This window comes from Bufo bufo, chromosome 2, assembly GCF_905171765.1.
Source record: "Bufo bufo chromosome 2, aBufBuf1.1, whole genome shotgun sequence".
NCBI classification, from domain to species: domain Eukaryota; kingdom Metazoa; phylum Chordata; class Amphibia; order Anura; family Bufonidae; genus Bufo; species Bufo bufo.
In genome coordinates this window covers 121,576,280-121,592,079 of record NC_053390.1, presented here as the reverse complement: position 1 = coordinate 121,592,079, position 15,800 = coordinate 121,576,280, and the positions used below count along the sequence as shown (strand labels likewise).

Here is a 15,800-nt window from a genome sequence, read left to right as displayed (position 1 = left end):
GCCGTTCAGCGGTGCAGTTGTATGTTCTAAAGCCTTTTGTGGCATGTATAAGTAGAAAAAATAAGGGCCTATTTGCCATTCAGCGGTGCAGTCATATGTTCTAAAGCCCATTTTGGCTTGCATTAGTGGAAAAAAATACAGGGCTTATTAGTGAGAAGGGGAGTGAGAAAATTACAGACTTTTTTGGGGTGTCTTAATTTACTTTCTATTTATTTGATCTAACAGTATGTCAGACAGATAAGTGCCAGGCCCTGCACAGGGAAGTGACAGAGGCCTAAAAATATCTGGCGCAGGCACAGGTCGCAGCAGAGTTAGGGAGCGTGGCAACAGGAGTCTCAGTGAGAGGCCTTAACTTCCAGTGTCATCTAGCGGTCGTGTCTTGAACAGCAACCCAGCGGTTCTTGAATGGTTGACTCGGTTATCCACTTCATCCCAAGTGACATCAGATACCCCCAGCCAACAATCCTAAATTAAAACACTATAGAGAAGCTCAACCAGCAAACTACTGGAGCTCAGCCTACCAGTTACCAGCTGGCCGTAATCACACAAATGAATAATCTAATAAACGGCTGGCTCACAGTACTTTTGCATACAAATACCATTTATTATCACCACAATTATACTAACACATTTATTGTAAAAAAAAAAAACATCATATAATTCCATGTAAGTCATCAATCATTATTCATTCCAGCAACAGTAAACATATAAAAATGCGGAGCTCACGCATATGATTAAAACTGTACTTTGAGTACTCCAATAATATACTATGGCTTCGAACGGTAATATATTACCACAGCGGTAAAAATGTATCCATAACCATTAGTCTCCCCGGCAAAGTTAATACTTTGTATGGCTTTTGGTTCCATCTGTGGGCTATGTTGTCACCAATATTCAATTTTGGCCGCAATGCTACATTAACAGTTGTTGGAACCCTCCTGGTTCAGCTTGTTATGTTCCTTAGAATGCGCTCAGCTCCGCTGACTTGCCAGCACTCAATCTTCCTCCCTTAGGAGCGCTCTGTTTGTCTGCGCACCCCTTCTGCTATGTCTCTCCTCGATGCGTCCCACATGCTAGTCGACACGATGTAGTTCCGCCAGTACAGATCTCAAAACCAGGAGTAGACACCACAAGATCTCGGGAGTAGACACAACAAGGTGCCAAAGGTCAATGCAGCAAGTGCTAGCTGTGCTAATTAGAACACAGTAGATGTACAGAGTCCAGCTTGTACTATTAGCGGCACTGGTTGAATATAGCAGAGTTTAGTCTGCTCTCTGGCTTGTGATAACAAGGTGCAAGGGGTCAGTGCAACATGTGCTAGCCGTGCCAATTGGAACACAATAGATGTAGCAGACTCCAACCTGTGCTACCACCAGCACTAGCTAAATTTAGCAGAGTTTAACCCACTCTCTGGCTTGCGGTAACCAGCTATAATGGCACTAAATATAAACTGATATCCAATAGTGCACAGAGTCCTAAAAGCAGAGACAATTATAATACCGCTTTGTTGAAGTCCAATACACACTAGACGCATTTCGGAACGCTTGTTCCTTCCTCAGTAGTAAAAAAGTACTAACCCTAAGTTAGCATGGCTGGGAGCAGGCACTGTGCCATCACCTGTCCTTAACCTGCCTCTGTCCTTTTCTGTTCCCTCAGCCAGATAAGTATTATATGCTGTGGGCTCAGTTCCACTATACAGCAAGGACGAGCTACTAGAGGACAGTCAGCAGCTACTGGCCAGCCAGGATATGAAGGAGACATCCGCCGCTTCCTCCAGTAGGCGGGCAAGTAGTGATAAGGAGAGTGGCGTGGGAGCTGGTGTTGCGAGCAGTGAGGCTCCTGACCCAGAAACCATTGAAGAGGACATCAGTGACGTGCAGACAGTACTCTATGATGATGTAGATGATCGCACTTGGGAGCCGGGTGAATTAGGTGCTTCATCAGCATCGGGAGAAGAGGGTGGCAGCTTGTCCGTGAGGCAGCGGCGGAGCCAGCAAGTTGCTAGCGTGACCAGGAGTCAGCAGGGTGGCAGCAGTGGGAGGTCAAGAGCCAAACATGCCAGGGGTAGACCACCCGCTTCGCAGGAGCCTACCTGCCCGAAAAGTAGTGGTGCAGGGGTTCACAGAAGCAAGGGTGGTAGCAGTCAGTCAGTGTGGAGTGTTGGGGGTAAAATCACCCACTCGGCGGTGTGTCAGTTTTTTGTTAAGCTGCCGAAGGAGGTGAACATGGCCATTTGTAAAATCTGTGGGCAGAAGGTAAAGCGTGGCCAGGGTGCCAATGTTGGCACCACGGCCCTGCGTCAACATATGCAGCGTCACAATGTGGCCTGGGAGAACCGTGGTTCCGATGTGGCTGTCCAGCCTGCCACAGCAACAGCTGCATCACCCAGTGGCACGCACCTGATTTCAGGCAGTCAAGGCTCCACCACCTCAGCCGAAGGGTGCTGTCTGTCCTTCCCATCATCTGCTGGTCCTGATGATCCTGCTCCTCCTCCTATTCCTCGTCAGTAGATGATCACCGAAGTGATTGCCAAGAGACAACACTATGCGTGCACTCATCCAACGGCGCAGAAGCTGAATGTGCTCCTGGCCAAGTTGTTGGTGCTGCAGTCCCTCCCTTTCCAAGTGGTGGACTCTGCACCTTTCAGAGAACTGATGGCTTGTGCCGAGCCAAGGTGGAGAGTCCCAAGCCGTCATTTCTTTGCCAAAAAGGCAGTACCAGCCCTGCACATGTATGTAGAACAGAAGGTGGGCCAGTCCTTGAGCCTGTCTGTGTCTGCCAAAGTGCACCACAGCGCCGACGTGTGGAGCTGTAACTACGGTCATGGACAATCCATGTCCTTTACAGACACTGGGTTAATGTGATTCCTGCACAGCCACACCAGCAACTTGGCCAGGTGACGCCGCTTCCGCCTCCACGTTCTCACGCCATTGGTCCTGCGATAATGTCAGCCTCTGCCTCCTCATCCTCCACCGTGACCTCAGCCACCACTGCAGGGACAATTCACATGTGCAGGGCACGGCGGTGTGACGCTGTTCTGCACCTCGTTTGCCTGGGCGAACGGAGTCACACAGGGCAGGAACTGCTCCATGTCCTTCATCAAGAAATCGAATCCTGGCTTTCTCTGTGACAACTCAAAATCTGAACCATAGTGACCGACAATATGAAGAACATGGTGTCAGCACTGCATCAAGGAGGGCTGAGCCATGCGCCCTGCATGGCACACGTGTTCAATCTGGTTGTCAAGCGGTTCCTGAAGTCTTCCACCGATCTGCAAGACATGCTAAAAATGGCCAGGAAACTTTGCATGCACTTCAGCCACTCGTACACTGCAAAGTACACCCTCCTTGAGCTGCAGCGGCAGAACAGCATCCCCCAACATAGGCTGATAAGCGACGTTTCCACCTGTTGGAATTCCACCCTCCATATGTTGGACCAACTATACGAACAGAGAAAGGGTATGAACGATTTCTTGATGATCCAAACGGACAGGAGTACTCCCCTGTGTAACTTCGATGTCAGCCAGTGGCAGCTCATGCGTGACACCTGCTGTTTTCTCAGGCCCTTTGAGGAGGCCACGTTATTTGTCAGTCGCCAGACTATGGGATGAACAATGTCATTCCACTGCTTCATGTCCTGGAACAGATGCTGGTAAACCTGGCTGGTCAGGGGACTGGAGACGTGGCGCCTAGATCTCACGGCCACATGAGCCCTATGGGGGCTGAACTGGAGGAGGAGTTGGAAAACATTGGAGCACAAGCAATGTGTAGCGAAATGGGTGGTTTTTATACACAGGTGACAGGAGGGGAGGAGCAGGAGCAGCCAGAGGAGCAAGACGAGGCAGAGGACCCAGACATACCAAGGCAGTATGCAGTGGAGATGGAGACAGGGAGTCCCTCAGAGTCACTTGCACAAATGGCCCGATGCATGCTGACCTACTTGCGTAGCGACAGCCGAATTGTCACCAAGGGATGACTTCTGGCTCTCCACCCTGTTGGACCCTCGCTACCGGTCCAAAATAGGGGCCTTTTTTACACCCGCCGAGAGGGAGGACTGAACTACTATAGAGACATCCCATGTAGTCAGTTGGCCGCTGCCTATCTGCACCATCATCCATTCTCTCACAGGTCTGACTGGGGAGGCCCTCTGCGCTCACATTCCTCTGCCATGTCTGCTGTGGCAGAGTGTGTGTGTGTGGGGGGGGGGGGGGGTAGGAGCAGTTCCAGCTCCATCAGCAGCAACTTGAGTCTCGAGTCGCTGATGAGCAGCTTTCTTCACCCGCCTAGTGAAGAAACTACTCACCAGCAGCAGCTAGACCTGGAGAAGGACCTGAACCAGGTGGTGGCATACTTGGACAGCACCCTGCCACCCCACATTGAAGATCCACTGGACTACTGGGCAGCCAAACTGGATTTGTGGCCGCAACTGGCAGATTTTGCCCTGGAAAAGCTGTCCTGCCTGGCCAGTAGTGTGGCATCAGAGGGGGTGTTTAGTGTGGCAGGGGCCATAGTTACCCCAAGAAGAACTCGCCTGTCCACCCAAAATGTGGAGAGACTGACCCTTGTCAAGATGAATCAGGCATGGATCAGCCAGGATTTCCACCCACCAATGCCTGATGCGTCAGACTAGATCATCCATGGTGCCACACCAACACTTTGACAAAAGAGACCAGTTTCTTCTGGCTACCTGTCTCAGCTACTATTCTGATGCTGCCATCCACCTGATGCCAAGTGCTCCTTCTTTCACCCACCATCTTCAGCTGTTACTAGTATTACCACCCACCTCCCCACTCTGTCAACGGGTCACTCTGTGGTCTCCTGATGCTGCTGCCACCTCCACACTATGTCACCTTGCCACTCTGTGGTCTCCTCATGCTGCTGCCACCCCCACACTATGTCACCTTGCCACTCTGTGGTCTCCTGATGCTGCTGCCCCCTCCACACTGTCACCTTGCCAATCTGTGGTCTCCTGAAGCTGCTGCCACCCCCACACTATGTCACCTTGCCACTCTGTGGTCTCCTGAAGCTGCTGCCACCTCCACACTATGTAACCTTGCCACTCTGTGGTCTCCTGATGCTGCTGCCACCTCCACACTATGTCACCTTGCCACTCTGTAGTCTCCTGAAGCTGCTGCCACCACCACACTATGTCACCTTACCACTCTGTGGTCTCCTGAAGCTGCCACCTTCACACTGTCATTGTGCCACCCCGTGGCCTCCTCCTGATGCTGTCATTGTGCCACTCTGTGGTCTCCTCATGCTGCTTCCACCTCACCACTATGTCATAGGGCCACTCTGTGGACTTCTCATGCTGTTCCCACCCTCCCCACTTCATGACTGGGCCACTATTTTGCCTTTCGGCCTGGCTAACATCAATTATTTGACCCTTCTTCTATGTCAGAAGGAAGGAAAAATGAGACGTACAATGGATCCTGTCTATGTAACAGCTGTAAGGCCTCCATGACATGGTCCCTATTTTGCATCAGAATTGGCTTACGATTTGGTAGCCAAAGGCAGGAGTGGGTACAAAACACAGAAGACATGCAAATATTCCATATTTTTTACATTAGCAATACTGATGGATTACTGACCAAACGCTGACCGAGTGAAGGCGGATGCTCCACAGATAGGATCCGTTTTATGGGGTTTATTATTCTGACGGATCAGAGGAAGGGCAAAATAATCATTGAAGTCAACACAAACTTACTACTGACACCCTCTCCACTCTGTCGGGAAGGGGGGGGGGGCTCTACTTGCATAAGTGTTTAATAGAACAGGTTCTGTAGAAATCTATGTGGAATCAGTTGCCTACTGTGTAAAAGGAGTGCACTTTTTCTTGACGCTAACATTGACCTGTAAAGTTGAGTTCACACTTGAGTTATTTGGTCAGTTTTGGCCCGGTGACTGCCCAAATAACTCAAGTGTGCAGTGATTCTAAGAGCAACGCCTGTCATCTGCGTGTCATACTGTCTCACAGTATTGTTTCACTACCACAGCAGACTCCCTATGCGTGTTACTGCAAGGCACAGTGTTCTACATCAGTATAAAGGCTCTCTGCAGCTAGGAAATAGCAGTTTTTTATAGCGATTCGGTGCGAAAAAATTTGGATCGAACAGAATTTTTTTGAAAAATTCAGCAAACCGGCCGAATCAAATTTGTGAGAAATTAGCTCATCTCTAATCTCCACACTCACACCACCAATCAAAACTTTTGATAGGTCTCTATGACACGTCAAAAGTTTCTTGAAAGTACATGTTAAAGGGGTATTCCCATCTCAGACAATGGGTGCTTATTGCTAGGATATGCCTCCATTGTCTCATAGGTGCTGGTCTCACCTCTGGGATCCGCACCTACGCTGAGAACAGAGTAGAGTGTGGTGGCTGGAGGAACCTGGGGTCCGGCCACCGCCAAGCGCTCTCCCCATACAAGTGAATGGGAGCGAGCCGCGGCCCCATCGAAATAAATGGAGGGCGGCTGCGCATGCACAGTGCGCCCTCCACCACCTTCCCCGCTCTGTTCTCGGTGTAGGTGCGGGTGATGGGAATACTCCTTTAACTTTAAGGAACTGTTTCCTTGAGGACAACTATTATCAATATTGTGTGGTGATGACTACGGAAAACACACTAACTGGTTTTGTGTGATATACTACAAGTGATATACACCAGTAAAAAGAGATTAATATGCATTTGTACAGGAAATGGGGGCTGATTTTCATTAGTCTATGGCCAGTTTCAGGGGCAGATATACTACATGTGCAGCTAAACAAGGACCGTGCAGGTAAATGGGACTGCCATCACCCTAAGGCCTCTTTCACACTGGCGTGTGCGCCCCGTTGCCATATTGCGGCCAGCAAAATGCGGGCCGCAATACACAAGCACAGTCTGTGGGGCAGCCGCAGCGGATCGCAGACCCATTCACTTGAATGGGTCTGCGATCCGGCCGTTCCGCAAAAAGATAGGACATGTTCTATCCTTTTGCGGAACGGAAGTACGTTACGAAACCCCACGGAAGCACTCCGTAGTGCTTCCGTAGGGTTCCGTTCCGCACCATTCCGCATCTCCGGATTTGCGGACCCATTCAAGTGAATGGGTCCGCATCCGTGATGCGGAATGCCCACGGAACGGCACCCGTGTATTGCGGATCCGCAAATGCGGTCCGCAATATGGCAACGGGGCGCACACGCCAGTGTGAAAGAGGCCTAAGGCTGCTTTCACACTGTCAGTATTTTTATTAGTATTTCGAAGCCAAAACCAGGAGTGGAACTTACATAGAAAAAAGTACTGTATATTGGAAAGATTTGTGCCTACAAATGAGTGGATTGAAAGCCAAGAGGCATAAACAAATCATCTTTATTCCATTATAAACATGTACAAATAAACATGAAGGATAAAATCACAGAAATGTGAACACACAAAAAGTAGTGTCATGATACACAACCATTTCAACCAGTCTCCTATAGCAATAAACAATACGTATTCCAACAAACCCACAAGAGAAATAAATCACAAATGATAGCACCCAACACGTATCGCTAACTAGCTTGGGTTCGTGAGGAAATACATATGTGAACTAACCACACATGAACATGGGACCAACACGGATGCCTTCAGTTGCCAAACACACATGCAACAGGTCAGCCAGTTTCAAAGATGTCCTTTAAAATCTGTGCAAAGGTTTTTCCCAGAATGTGACGGGGTTTTGCATTGCATTAAGGAAGCTGTCTTGAATTTCGAACTGGCGGAGGAGCCAGCGCCTCTTCATAATTTCGGCGGGACCACCACCAGAGGCCTTTATTAAGACCAGCGTCTAAAACGCCCATCCTCATAAATGGGTCCTTATGTACAAAGCCAACAACAAAGTTATTTTTAAAAACAAAAGTGGACATTATTTACTGAGTGTGGAACTAGTCATAGTAACTAGTGGGTAGACTATGGATAGGGATTTATTGTATGAAAATGATACTTTACAGTTGAAGATTATTTAACGCAAACACACTTTAGCGATTTTGAGGTCATAGAGTCTACAGCTCTTATTGAGAAAAAACACATAGAAACTGATACACATTAATAATTTGCTTGTGAGTAGTAAAGAAGATTTGCATCCAGAAGAGATTTGTATAGCAGTTGTACTTGTAATATTTGTTAATGGAAATGAACTCAACGTGAACAAACTGCTGCCGTCTTGCACGTGCCGCACGATAACTATATAACTGAAAGGAATCAATGATTTAGAAGACAACCAAAATATACCATGCACAGATACGTATGTTATATGTAGTAATAGCTGAGCACAGCAGTCCAGTGTTATGTACAGTAATAGATAGCTGAGCACAGCAGTACAGTCCAGTTTTATGTACTGTAATAGATAGCTGAGCAGTATTGTCCAGTGTTATGTACAGTATTAGGTAGCTGAGCACAGCAGTACAGTCCAGTTTTATGTACTGTAATAGATAGCTGAGCAGTATTGTCCAGTGTTATGTACAGTATTAGGTAGCTGAGCACAGCAGTACAGTCCAGTGTTATGCACAGTAATAGCTGAGCACAGTAGTACAGTCCAGTGTTATGTACAGTAATACCTGAGCACAGCTGTACAGTCTAGTGTTATATACAGTTATAGATAGCTGAGCACAGCAGTACAATCCAGTGTTATGTACAGTATTAGGTAGCTGAGCACAGCAGTACAGTCCAGTGTAATATACTGCAATAGACATCTGAACACAGCAGTACAGTCCAGTGTTTACAGTAATATGTAGCTGAGCACAGCAGTACAGTCCAGTGTTATGTACAACAATAACTGAGCACAGTAGTACAGTCCAGTGTTATGTACAGTAATAGCTGAGCACAGCAGTACAGTCCAGTGTTATGTACAGTAATAGATAGCTGAGCACAGCAGTACAGTCCAGTGTTATGAACAGTAATAGATAGCTGAGCACAGCAGTACAGTCCAGTGTTATGTACAGTAATAGATAGCTGAGCACAGCAGTACAGTCCAGTGTTATGTACAGTAATAGATAGCTGAGCACAGCAGTACAGTCCAGTGTTATGTACAGTAATAGATAGCTGAGCACAGCAGTCCAGTCCAGTGTTATGTACAGTACTGGTTAGTACATAGTAGCATTATTAAAAATTCTACATTGTATTATCTTAAAAACTTGAAGTATTTAAAGTTTTAAATATGAAGCAAGGAAAATTAGAAAACTGGTACAGGAAAGCTCTAGTTATAAGCTCTAGTGTCTTGGTGAAATTAAGTTGCATCAGTTCAGAAAGCATTAATCTGCTACTTAAAGAATTAATTTCCTCAGACACTTCATCTGCAGCAATGAATTGGTCATAAAGAGAAGAATCAGTGATATCCAATTAGTGACACAAGCAAGGCAATCTTAGCAGATACTTTAAAATGAAGCAAGAATCTTAAGAAACCATACACACGTTTCAGCAATCTACGTAGATAGTAGTCATTCAACTTGGCAGTCCTCATTCATATATTATTAACTTGGATACAAAACAGACTCACGTACCTAAAATTAAAGTAGGCCAATTAGTAATTCTTGCTTTCAGACCTTGGTGAAAGATTTCATGGAGAAACATGATGGTTTCACTGCAGGAAACAAAAAAAGAATATATATAACATGATTTTGAATAAATCTCAGCCATTAGGATCAAATGCTATGGGTAAACAGCAGTCCCGTATTTACATTCATTTCCTGTTCCTTATTATTAAATGGATAAATAGCAGTGCAATGCTCGCTAAGAAATAATGAACGCTAAAACACGTAAATTATTCATTAATGAAAACTGAAGAACTGAAATTACAGGTCATCAGTGAGAAAGGTCAGGATTAATCAGCCCCCACGCAATGAATAAGGCACAGCTGGTGGGTTTTATTATATGGTTGTGAGATTGACAATGATTCCTGCATAAAAAGGACAAAGATGCCACTAAACTGAAGTGCACCAGATACAAAGAATATTCTAGATTTATTCACACAACATTATTTCTTTTTTTCTTAAATACCCAGATTTAGCCAAAATATTGGAGTCCACCTGCTGTCTGAATACAGCCCATCATGTATGCACCAATGTTATGACACTTACACTTCAGGACTTAGGCTTCTTTGACAACGGCGATGAGTCTGTCCGTACAAACGTTTGCACACGTGTGCTGCCGGAAGTCCGCCCAGCCCCATTAACTATAATGGGGACGGACTGGAGATGCAACCTTAGTACGGCAAACATGCTGAGAGGCGACCAGACAAAAAACGTAGCACGCCAAGAACAGCCTGCCGGACATAACTAACGCCAATGTGAAAGAAGCCTTTCTTGTGGAGCTGAGATAAATAAAATATATTAGTTACACACTACCCACCATATTCGTACACAGTAGAGTCTAATAGGAAAATACCTTAAAGGGAACATAGTCTAATAGGAAAATACCTTAAAGGGAACCTGTCACCAGTTTTATGGTGTTCTAACTAAGGGCAACATAGATAAGTGACTGATTCTCTTAGCAAAATGCTGGGTCACTTTCTTTAATTGACCCAGTCAATCTGCCAACATCTTGTATTGAAAAGCTCCAGCTGATAATGATGAGTCATGGATATTTATGAGCTCCTGACTTTCCCCGCCCACCTGCTGCTGAATGACAGTTTGTTTCCATATGAACCAGCAGCAGGTGGGCAGGGGAGTGGCTAAAGCTCTGAATTAAAAATACGCTGGACTCACTGACATCACGCTGGACTCAAATCAGCTCATTAGCATGCGGCATGTGGCATCTTTGTGTGTATATTATGAGGTAACCATCTGTCACACTAGTAAGTGAATACATCTAAGGTACTTTTTAGTAGTTAATGATTGTATATAATTAGTTAGATTATAATCAAATATCCACATAACAGGTTCCCTTTTAGAAATGCATTGTCTGTTTAAAAGTAGTTTTTTAGTTAAACATATTTTGAAAGACTTTTTGCATTTTATTTTATTTTTTCATGTAAGGCTACTTTCACACTTGCGTTCAGAGCGGATCCGTCTGGTGTCTGCACAGACGGATCCGCTCCTATAAGGCTCCATTCACACGTCTGCAAAATGTGTCCGCATGACATGTGCAAGTGTCAATAGATGATGTCGAATTCTGTCCACAGGATTACAGCCCCATCTACTGCACTGTCTCTATGCTGGTCGTGCAAATGGTGTGCCTGTCCATTCCAAGGACCGGAAACTTCAGGACTAAGAACATGAATGTGACATGGCCAGAAGTCAATATTTTCCAAAGAGGCAAGCCATGTGACCGGTTCTGAAAGCAGCAGGTCCACTCTGCTTTCAAATGGTGAGTACATTAGAAAGTGATTCTTGACAGGTTCGCGGGTTAAAAGTCCCGGAAAAAAACCTTTAAGTAAAAACACATTCTAACACTCAGAAGGATAACAGTACACCAGCAGTTCAAATGTAAGATTTCTTATGATGGTCTTCAAAATCTGAAAAACATTGCTCGCTTCAGCACTAAATGGCTTGGATAGCGACTAAATCTAAAAATCATGAATAAAACTGACAATGTTAAGGAATACGGCAAGTGATAATAATAAAATTAATAAAAATTGAGCTATTGCATAAACTGTAACTATTCCAAAACTGTGGATACCCATAATTTTTTTCTGTAAATAAAACTAAATCACAAAACATCAATGTGCTTAATCTACCAACTTCCATAGCTATCACTATGAACAGAAAAATGACTGCCCTTTCACTACCCTTTTAAACAAGCAGGCATGTGAGGCTACTTTCTATTTTCCGGTATTGAGATCCGTCATGGGGTCTCAATACCAGAAAAAAACACTTCAGTTTTATCCCCATTCATTGTCAATTGGGGCAAAACGTAGCTGAACAGAACGGAATGTTCCAAAATGCATTCCGTTCGGTTGCGTTCCCATACCGGAGAGCAAACCGCAGCAAGCAGCGTTTTTCTTTCCGTCATGGGATGCGGAGCAAGATGGATCCGTCATGACCCACAATGCATGTCAATGGGGACACAATATAAAACGGACCTGTCCCCCATTGAATTCCATGGAGTCCATGACGGATCCGTCTTGGCTATGTTAAAGATAATACAATCGGATCCGTTCATAACGGATGTAGATGGTTGTATTATCAGTAACGGAAGCGTTTTTGCTGAACCCTGCCGGATCCAGCAAAAACGCTAATGTGAAAGTAGCCTAACTGCAAAGCTGTATATTAGATACAGGACTGTTAGCAGCTGCACTTGGGATTAAAGAAGGCTTCCAGACACTTGCCCTTTGATGGTGAGGTGTTTACCACTTTAGCAGCATTGGCCGATACACATCAGGGAGATAATCAATGCTGGTCATAAGGTTACTGCAAATGCCTCATCAACGCCAGAAAGAAATTCTACAACATATCCTGAATAGCAAAATGACATTGGGTAGAAGAGTCAGAATGTCTGATGAGAAAATCAATGATATGGAACACGCTGACATATTCTAGAATGAAACACTGTGAACGAAGCCAGATGTTATCTTTCAAGGAATATAAACGCAACCTTTATTAATGTCCTTTTATTTCCAGTTCTTCTATACTAGACACAAGAGGACATAAAAAACATCTTATATTTGGTCATAGCCTGCTGCTCCTCGAGGGCAGTATAAGACAGACAGACACGTTGAACCTGGGGATATACAGTATCTCACAAAAGTGAGTACACCCCTCACATTTTTGTAAATATTTTAATCTATCTTTTCATGAGACAACACTGAAGATCTGACACTGAAACAAGATCTGAAGATCTGAAACAAGTGTGTCTAGCCTAGAGTCAAGCATGCAGGGGAGGGCTGGCAGCCTTAGTCCTGGGGGGCAAATCCAGTCAAGTGGCCCATTTTTAGCCCCGCCCATTATTAAAAGCCCCTCCTACATTTAATAGGCCACTCCCAACACACACTGTACAGCTGACATTCTATAGTTGAGGCCTGTCTACACATCATACGAAGAGGGGAGGACCTGTCCTGGCTGCACTGCCTGCTTATACAACAAGCTACAGCCAGGAAGCTCCTCCGCTCTCCTCCCTCCCCAGATCCTGCTTAAGGCTTGTGGTTCCCCCCCACCATCTGCCACCCGCCCGTGGCCTGCTGCCCCCTTTCGTCATCCTCACCCAGCTCTGAATCCTCCTTCTGCAAATGGCAGGGGGAGGAGCCGGAGCATCTCCTCTCCTACATAGCACCACATACCTCTTACATCCAATGTCACCTTTGTTGTAGACGTTCTTTTTCCTCATCTTCTCCATTCAGACCAGACCGCCATGATGATTTTTCTGCCATCTCCCGTCTCTGCAGAGATTGAGAAACAGACATTAGTTTCCTGCCACCCCCAATACTATACTGCAGAAACAGTACCCCTGGGAATACTACTACCACACAGATAGTGCCCCCTTAAACAATTATTGGCACACAGTGCTCTAAAAAATAACTGCGCCCAGACACTAATAGTATAAAGATAATGTCCCCCAAAAATAATTGTGCTAAGCTGATACTGTGCTAGGGTGCCCCCAAAGTAACAGTGCCCCCCAAAATCCCACCAATAGAAATAATTATCTGCCAGAGCACACTTAGTAGTAATAATGCCCCAATAGTGCCCTAGTAATCATGTTCCTCATAGCCCCCCAGTAGTAGTAAAGCTCCCCATAATACCCCCTAGTAGTACTAATTTTCCCTATAATATGACAGTACATGAAATACCCCCGCTTAGTGCCCGCAGTTGAGCTAATGTCCCCATAATGTATGCCAGTATAAAATACCCCTATATAGTGCCCCAGTAAATGCACTCATACTGCTCCTCTCCCCCTTCCCCATAGTGTCCCCCATAATATGCCAGTAAAAAAATGCCCCTTAGTACCCCCAGCAGATGCCCCTATAGTGCTCCTCTCCCCCACAATGTGCCAGTAAAAAAATTTCCCTTCTTAGTGCCACCATATGCCCCAATAGTGCTCCACTCCCCCATAGTGCCCCCAAATAATGCCCCATAGTGCCGCTCTCCCCTATAGTGCCTGCCATAATGTGCCAGTAAAAAATGCCCCCTTAGTGCTACCAAATGCCATAGTGCCCCCCATAATGTTCCAATACAAAAGGCCCCTTTAGAGCCCCCACTTCCCCATAGTGCCCCCAAATAATGCCCCTATAGTAACCCCAGATGCCCCATAGTGCTGCTCTCCCCTATAGTGCCCCCCAGAATGTGCCAATAATTAAAAAAAAGCCCCTTTAGAGCCCCCAGATACCCCCATAGTGCTCCTCTCCCCCATGGTGCCCCCCCATAATGTGCCAGCAAGAAATGCCCCCATAGTGCCAGCTCCCCCCCCCATAGTACAAGCCCCCCATAGTGCCAGGCCCCCCATAGTGGCAGCCCCCCCATAGTGCCAGCCCCCTTATAGTGCCAGCTCCCCCATAGTGCCAGCCCCCCCCCCCGTAGTGCCAGCCCCTACCCCATAGTGCCACCCCCCCCATAGTGCCAGCCCCCTTATAGTGCCAGCCCCTTTATAGTGTCAGCCCCCCCATAGTGCCACTTCACCCATAGTGCCAGCCCTCTTATAGTGCCAGCTCCCCTATAGTGCCAGCCCCCCCCGTAGTGCCAGCCCCCCCATAGTGCCAGCTCCTACCCCATAGTGCCAGCCCCCCCCCATAGTGCCAGCCCCCTTATAGTGCCAGCCCCTTTATAGTGTCAGCCCCCCCATAGTGCCACTTCACCCATAGTGCCAGCCCCCTTATAGTGCCAGCTCCCCCATAGTGCCAGCCCCCCCCGTGGTGCCAGCCCCCCCATAGTGCCAGCTCCCCTATAGTGCAAGCCCCCCCATAGTGCCAGCTCCTACCCCATAGTGCCAGCCCCCCCCATAGTGCCAGCCCCCTTATAGTGCCAGTCCCCCATAGTGTCAGCCCCCCCATAGTGTCAGCCCCCCCCATAGTTCCAGCCCCCCATAGTGCCAGCCGCCCCATAGTGCCAGCTGCCCCATAGTTCCAGCCCTATAGTGCCCCCCCCATAGTGCTAGCTCCCCCAAAGTGCCAGATTCCCCACCTTAGTGCCAAATCCCCCCATAGTGCCAAATCCCCCCCATAGTGCCAGATCCCCCCCCCCCATAGTGCCAGCCCCCCTATAGTGCCAGCCCCCCCATAGTGCCAGCTCCTCCCCCATAGTGCCAGCCCCCTTATAGTGACAGCCCCCCATAGTGTCAGCCCCCCATAGTGCCAGCTCCCCATAGTGCCAGCCCCCCATAGTGCCAGCCCCCCCCCATAGTGCCAGCTCCCCCATAGTTCCAGCCCCCCCTATAGTGCCAGCTCCCCCAAAGTGCCAGATCCCCCCCCATAGTGCCAGATCCCCCCCATAGTGCCAGCCCCCCTTATAGTGCCAGATCCCCCCCAATAGTGCCAGCCCCCTGCAAAGAAGAAAAAAAAAACAACACTAATACTTACCTCCATCAGCAGCGATGCAGCCTCTTCTGGCCTGTGTCCCTGCTGTGTGCTGGCTCAGGCGTCGCAATGACAATGACGTCATTGCTCTGCCTGAGCCGGCCTCTGATAGGCTGCAGGCATTAGTGCCTGCGGCCTATCAGAAGAACAGGGGAGGGACACGCCTCTCCCTCCCCTGCCCCACAGCACACAGCACGGCCGAAATGACATCCAGGGCCGCGCCGCCTGTGGTCATGATCGGCGGTGCGGCCCTGAAGAATAAAAAAAAAAAAAAAAATTTTTTTTTTTTTTAAGACGGTCGGCCCAGTGGCCGTTTATTTCGGGCGGCCTGGGGGGCAATTGCCT

At 47.3% G+C, this 15,800-nt stretch overlaps 1 protein-coding gene across 2 annotated transcripts in view; it reads right to left on the bottom strand.

Annotated features, from left to right (window-relative positions):
* The window catches only part of RASGRF2 (Ras protein specific guanine nucleotide releasing factor 2), a 394,559-nt gene that overhangs the window by 162,304 nt on the left and 216,455 nt on the right, over positions 1-15,800 (bottom strand). For both annotated transcript variants that reach the window (XM_040421496.1, XM_040421497.1), the window contains exon 6: positions 9,517-9,596. In XM_040421496.1, coding sequence (XP_040277430.1) covers positions 9,517-9,596 — 80 coding nt within the window. The remainder of the gene's footprint in view (positions 1-9,516; positions 9,597-15,800) is intronic.